The 7,500-nt window shown below is 39.6% G+C and overlaps 1 protein-coding gene across 5 annotated transcripts in view; it reads left to right on the top strand.

Moving 5' to 3' along the window:
• LOC144956944 (uncharacterized) overlaps positions 1-7,500 on the top strand; it is a 122,721-nt gene that overhangs the window by 109,339 nt on the left and 5,882 nt on the right. For all 5 annotated transcript variants that reach the window (XM_078887785.1, XM_078887784.1, XM_078887786.1 and 2 more), the window contains one exon: positions 2,641-6,043. In XM_078887785.1, the coding sequence (XP_078743911.1) occupies positions 2,708-6,043 (3,336 nt within the window). In that variant the 5' untranslated portion in view covers positions 2,641-2,707. The remainder of the gene's footprint in view (positions 1-2,640; positions 6,044-7,500) is intronic.

Raw genomic sequence — 7,500 nt, forward strand, 5'->3', positions numbered from 1 at the left:
AATATTTGCGTATGAAGCGAGTGCTTTACCAACTGAGCTATCGCGACCCTCATCGTCTGTAAATTGGTAAACTGCCTAAACTAAAAATAAACTTTGAAACTCGAAATAATCGTGAATCTTGTAACACTCCCCATGTTGAGGGAAACGATCAGTCTTTAAAAAGAAAACAGAACCCCCCCCCCCCCCCCCCCCCAAAAAAAAAAAAAAAAAAAAAGAGACAAGACAAGACAAGAAAATCGCAACGAACTTGAAACTTAACATACACTCACTCTACAAATTGGGCGGCGTCTAAGGTTTTCTTTCATCAGGATCCGATTTTTCGCTAATGGTTTATTTACGAGACAAGGGATGTCTTTGAAGTGTACACGCCTGTCGTGTTAAAACACGAATATGTGCTTGTACCAGATGGGGTTTGGTGATGGAACACATCTTTCACCTGGTCGAAAATCAAAGTACATACATATTTAACAAGTTATGTATAAATACGATACACGTGTGTCTAAAAATAGTTTAGAATATCGATATTATTATTATTATTATCATCATCATCATCATCATCATCATCATCATCATCCTCATTATTATTATTATTATTATTATTATTATTATTATTATTATTATTATTATTATTATTATTATTATTATTATTATTATTATTATTATTATTATTAATAGAAATCGTAGTAATGGGGGTGGTAGTGGTGATGATGATGATGATGATGATGATGATGATGATGATGATGATGATGATGATGCCACAAATTCCAACTTCTTAAACGTGCGAATAAATTGATTAGTGCGGGATCCCTTTGAACGGAAACAGCCTGTCCTGTCGGGCATGCGTACAAGATGTGTACCAGGTGGCGCGGTGTATTTTGTGTTACTTTATAAAGGAAACACTTAATTTGAATTCCTTGTAGTTAACACGTTTGAGCAAGTTTGCTCGTTTTATTTTTTTTTTCGTGGGGCTATGTGGTCTAGTGGTATAAAACTCGCTTTCGGATTGGAAGGTCCTTGGTTAGAACCTTGTTCGGCGCATAGTTGAGTCTTTGGAGAAAGCTCTTTGCTCACATTCTCTCACCTTACTCAGGTGTAAAATGATTACCTGTCCGCCGTTCACAGCGTTGTCTCTGTCCGAAAAAAGTGTATTATCGCCTAACAGGCGTCATGTCCCGTTTTACATGTTAAATGTTGCTGTTGGCCAGGGACCCCTTGTAAAGCCCCTTTGAGCACGTTTAGTGGATATTGCGCTATATAAAATCTCAATTTTTAAAGAGTTCAGGTGCGAAGTATATGGATATTTAAAAATCAGATTATTTATAAAGCAATGGTCACTCGTGTCATCATCAATGCCTTTTTCACCCTGGGTCAGGGTATAGGCCACAGACAAACAGTTTCCATCCTTCTCTATCCTGAGCCAACTTTTTTATCTCATTCCAGGTCTTACCACTTCTCTGTATATCCGCTTCTTTAATTCTTCTCCATGTTCCTCGTGGCCTTCCCCTTGATCTTCTGCCCTGAGGGTTCCAGTCCAATACTTTCTTTGTTATAGTTGAGTCATTCTTTCTAAGCGTGTGTCCAATCCACCTCCATCGTCTTCTTCCTATATCCTCTCCCACTGGTTTCTGCTGTGTTCTTTTCCATACTTCTTCATTTTTTATTCTATTCATCCATTTTATTCTGAGTAGCTTACGCATGCACCTGTTTACAAAAATCTGTACCCTCCTTATACATGCCTGTGATGCGTTCCAAGTTTCACATCCATACAGTAGGACAGACTTCACGTTTGAGTTGAAAAGTCTTAGCTTTAGTTGAAGGGAGATATCTTTAGTTCTCCAAACTCTGTTCAAAGATGTGAATGCAGCCTGTGCCTTTCCTATTCGTGCTTTCACCTCTGCTTCCGTGCCTCCTTCCTTGTCAATTATACTTCCGAGATAGCAGAAAGTGTCTATATCTTCGAGTTCCTGATCTTTTACTTTGATCTGCTCCCTTTGACGCGTACCTATCCTCAAGACCTTTGACTTTGCAGGGTGAATTCTTAGACCAATTGATTCCGAGAGGCTGTTTATAATTGTGGTTTTTGCTTGCATCTGGTCCATAATGTGCCAGAATTTTCCACGTGTGCGGAGATGGAATCTAGTGGTATGCCACTCTCCTTCGGATCGGAAGGTCCTGTGTTCCGAGTTCCGCTCATGATGGCGCATAGTTGAGTTTTGGGAAAAGGCTCTTTGCTCACACTCTCAGATGTAAATTGAGCGTTAGGCGTATTTTTGGTAGTAATACTCTTACACTCATTTACTCTTGGGTAATAATAATAATAATAATAATAATAATAATAATAATAATAATAATAATAATAATAATAATAATAATAATAATAATAATAATAATAATAATAATAATAATAATAATAATTTAATTTATTCATCCAAAAAATGGAAATGCGTTTACTGACGTGGCATGAATAAAATTGTATAAACATAAAGTTGAGAAACTATGGCGACAATGTAAAAATATACAACCAAGAACCAGTAGTAGAGTCATTAACAGCAGCATCAGCGGCAACAAGAAGAATGCAACCAATTTAATTATAGAATTCATAAAATAATAATTTCTTTATTTCTTCTTCTCTTCTTACAGATAACAAGTCAACTCATTTGGCCATGACGATATAGCTGTTTTTTCTCTTTCTGGTTGTCCTAGTAACATGGAAATACCCGTCATACACGAGAAGACTAACAACGCATCTAATAAAAACTCAATCGCTTTCTCAGTCTCTTCAATATCATCATTGTCACCGTTGTCATCGCCAAGGAACAAAACGGTTACCAATCGCAATGTATTGCCGTCTTCGTCGTCAAGTTACGGGTATTCCCGATCGTTTTCCGCACCAATCAAAACAATTTCCTCTCGGATGTTCTGTCAACAACCTTATGAAGATCATCATGATCTCACCAATCTGACCAATCAAGGTACAGACATAGATCACATGACCTTTAAAGGATGCCAAAACAGTGACGACAATAACCATATGATCATGATGAGCGATGATTTTACTAGTTTCCATGGTAACAATAACATTAATAATATTATTAACAATGACGAACCCCAAGGGATTCGATCTTTACACGCTAGACTTCCCAGTACAGACAGCGGCATCCAAGCTGACGCAGGCTTTGATTCTCTATCCCGATACAAAGGAAAACATCTTCTATCGTCAACAAACGCAGCAAACAACATGACTGCCAGTGTCGCCAAGTCATCGGATTACACCACAACTGTAGCAGCATTCGCCCAACATCAGTTACCATCATCAACTTCTCTTGCCTCTGACTCCCCAATCGATTCAAAATATCCCGTCCAGAACTCATCCCTGTCGCCTCATTGTAACAGCAGCAGCGGTTATGGTAGCGATTTTGGAATTTCTTCCCCTTCATCTGCCTCTTCCCTTTCTTCTCCGCCATCCTCTTCATCATTTCCATCACGAGCAATAAGTCCTGCATCGATCTCATCTCCATCCGTTACTGGCTCCCAGTCTCATACTTCCGCTTCGGTTTCCGTGAAGCCAAAATCAAACACTATGTCTTTAATATCCGCCCAGCCACACCAAGACGGTGATCAAACTGAAAGCCATACGTTTCATTCTTACTCAGTCCCATCTCAAATGAGTCCCGATGATTCGAATTCTTTTTCGAGCAGCCAGACTTCGAACATTGATAATAAAATAGGTTCAAAAGTGAATGGGAAACCCATTCAGCGACAAGCTTCCGTCCCTGCAGTTGCCCCCAAGCCACGAGTCTCGCTGTCGAGAAAGCCCGCTTTTCTTGGCCGTAGTGGGGTCTCTGCAAAGCAACAAATATACTCAGGAGGGGGATCAGGAGGAGAAAGAGAAGGAGGTATCGTTAACAACAAAAGTGCCAGTGGTCACAAGTCACCTTCAGACTCTGTTACTCTCTCCTCTGGAATCAAAGTGCTTAACACAGAAAACGGTGTTGAAGTCAGGATTCCTACCAAACCCTCAGTGCCACCAAAAATATCACAAAACAGATATAATCAAAGTAACAGTAATAACAACAACTGCAGCAACAACAACTCTTTAAAACATCACAACCAAAGTCAATCAAATTTTAATTCAGAACCGGGTCGGGTGGATGAAAATCAAAGATATTCGACAACAGAGACTTCTGGTAGCCACAGATCTTCCATAGACATCCTCTCACCGGACGGTTCCTCTGTCAAAATCCAAGTGGTCAAATCCGGTCAACCACAATCTTCGCTATCATCAAATACTCTCCAATCATCATCCTCAAATCTATCAACACAAGCATTTCCCTCGCCATTATCGTCATTCTTGCCTCAATCATACACAAAAGTAAACTCACAAAATACACTAGATGCTGAAAGTAATCAAGCAATGACGACAGCAACAACAACTACCGCTACAACAACAACAGCCCCTGGCAATCTTCATCTTACTCGTCCTTTACGTATTGCCATGTCAAATACAAACTCTTCCACTGCAGTCAACTCATCCTCCATATCCTCTTCCATAATCACCTCCACGTCTACCAAGACCACAGCTGCAAATCCAGACACATTGTCCACAACGCCGAAATGGCGAAGCAATACTTCTACAGTCATATCAAGCCCACATTCGTATAATTCTGGCACTACAGCAAAGGCCGTTACTACTACTACAGCGGCAAACCACCATCATCCGCATCACCCGCCACCAAAACTAACCGATTTCAGATCAGTTGCCAACAGCAAATTTCAGCAGTCATCTGCCTCCGTAAAAAATCCCTCTGTCGTAACAGAGAGCAAACAAACAACTCGTCATATTCCTATTGAAAAAATAAACATTTCAACTCAACCTTTGCCCGGCAATTCGTCTAAGTATTCAAATTATATAGAAAGTAATGCCGCGTCAAAAAATAGTCCTTTCCTGGAGTCTTATTCAAAAACAACTCCAATATCTGTGATCACCACCAGTAAAGACTCTGGCACATTAAAAAACAGCAACTATAGTGCTAATTCCAGTTCATCAACAACGAAACTATCCTCAAATTCATCCACATCTGCAACTGTGATATCTTCATCTCCTCCAGCTATTGTCATGTCACCGCCACCACCCTCTAATGTACAGTCATCGACGTCTTCAGTAACATCGTCAGCATTATCATCACCGCCCAACAACACAAATCCGCATGTTATAGACTACTCGTGTATCTTCCGATTCAAAAGCCCCGAGACAAGCATATTCAAACAAACTTTTTACGACAACAATAAGGTCCCACCTCCCTCTTCCTCATCCACCTCTTCCTCTTCCATCCAGCATCATCAGCAACAGCAGTATCAAAATCAGCATCTCAGACCAACATACTTACCGACACCAAATAAATCTGATTTTCTGCGGAAAAAACAACATCCTGGTAGCACTAGCGCTAAATCTCCAGGATCGGTCAATCCAGAGATCATCATGCGCCAAACGGATGATATTTTTCGAGAAGCGCTTAAATTTTTCGACTCCAGAGAAGACGAAGATTGGGACAAAGTCTTTTCCAAGTCTAATTTTTTCGACGATGACGGCGAAGACATGGAAAAACTTTTCTCCAAATACTGGAAGACTGAGGAAGACGACGAGTTTGATAAAATATTTGGGAAAATATTCAAAAGACGCAAAGGAAGTTTAGACGTGGATTTGCGTGTTGGGGTGAATGTGGATGAAGGCATTGATGACAGTAGATACGGTAATGCTACTAAAACATCGGATAACCAAGAATCAAAATCTTGTGATGATCAGAAATCCGTAGCTTCCAAACTAAGCACCGGATTGGATAATAATATGGGATCACGTGATATGACGTCGTCATCAAAAAATGGTGCATGTGTGAATGAGAAGAATGATGGTTGCCATGGCAATGATAAAATTGTTAATCTAACGGAACCACAAAGGAAGCCATTATCATCATCGTCTGCTGAATCATGGAAAGAAACAAAGAAAAGAATGGATTCGGCTTTGTCATGGCTTCAGCATGAACTGGTAAGACTGGTTTTCTCATCAAACACGAGTTATTTATTACTTGCAAATCTAAGTTACTCTTTTGATTAATTACCTTCCTACTTGTTCACTCTCTCCTGCTAGATAAAGGCTTACATAATAACTTACTTCATATTTTTTCACTCCCAAATTTACCAATTTGCAACTTTACGGATTAATACTTTTAGCAACTTTCTTATTAGCTTCACTCAATCACTTTCTTCATGACTTACAAAAATACTTAAACATGTTCACCTACTCAATCACTCTTAATTATGTATTTGTCACTCCTTTAAAAAACAACAACTTATTTTCACCCCGTCTTCTTTTTGTCTCATTCCTCTTTTGCCAACCGAATGCATTCATGCTAACTCAATCATTCTCCTCCCCTCCTCTTCCGCCTTCCCCTCCTTAAATCTTCTTCTTCATCTTCTTCTTCTTCTTCTTCTTCTTCTTCTTCTTCTTCTTCTTCTTCTTCTTCTTCTTCTTCTTCTTCTTCTTCTTCTTCTTCTTCTTCTTCTTCTTCTTCTTCTTCTTCCTTTTTTATTGACGCCTTAATACAGAAAGCCCCTATGTGACGAAACGTCAATCTTAGTGATATTAAGATAAATAGATAGACAGAGAGATAGATAGATAGAGAGAGAGAGAGAGAGAGAGAGAGTTTGTGTATATGTGTGTGTTTGTGTGTGTGTGTGTGTGTGTGTGTGTGTGTGTGTGTGTGTGGCTATCTGTAATTTGGGCAGCATTCACTCACACTCACTCACTCAATCGGTTTTTAACTTCATGTAAACAATTCTTACTTCCATGCATGCGAAGTAAAAACTTTTCATAGCCAGTAACAAAATCGTTATCTGAGTCCAATATATATCTGCGGCATGGGACGAGCTATCTGACAGACACAGGCATTCTAACAAAAATGGCAAGGCAATGTTAATGATTGTCACTCTGGGTGGGGATCCTGACCTCCCATAGTGGGCAGGGAGGTACATGCTGTGTCTTCTATCCCCCCATACCCGTTTTCCAATTGTTTCCTGTCTTTGTCTTGGAATGAGATTGCTTGGTTTTGTCCTGGCCCTGGCCGGAGTCCTGGCTGGGAGGGAAACAGTCAAATGCATAGTTATTGTTTTGGGAGATGATGTTTTTTTCCTTGTTAATCATCTCTCTGTTATGTATTATTATATTTGTTACAATTTATAATGTAAGCATTTGAGTGTATTCCTCTTAGTGGGGGCCGTGCTTGTGTCCAGATGAGACTTATTCGTGATCTCAAACTAAGTACATTGGTGGTATGCTCTTGGAATCTACATCTGATCCCTATTTGTTCCCAGTTCCCCTTTGTTTTACTTTCTCTTGGGTGCTTTAATTGTAATTCTACAACATTTTACTATCCCATTTTCTTCCTTTTTACTGGCGCTGATATAACCTAAATGTGTTGCAAGCGCCGTAAAACCCTTAAAAAC

Source organism: Berghia stephanieae, chromosome 11 (genome assembly GCF_034508935.2).
Source record: "Berghia stephanieae isolate SIO BIC M18660-M18661 chromosome 11, UCSD_Bste_1.3, whole genome shotgun sequence".
NCBI lineage: Eukaryota > Metazoa > Mollusca > Gastropoda > Nudibranchia > Aeolidiidae > Berghia > Berghia stephanieae.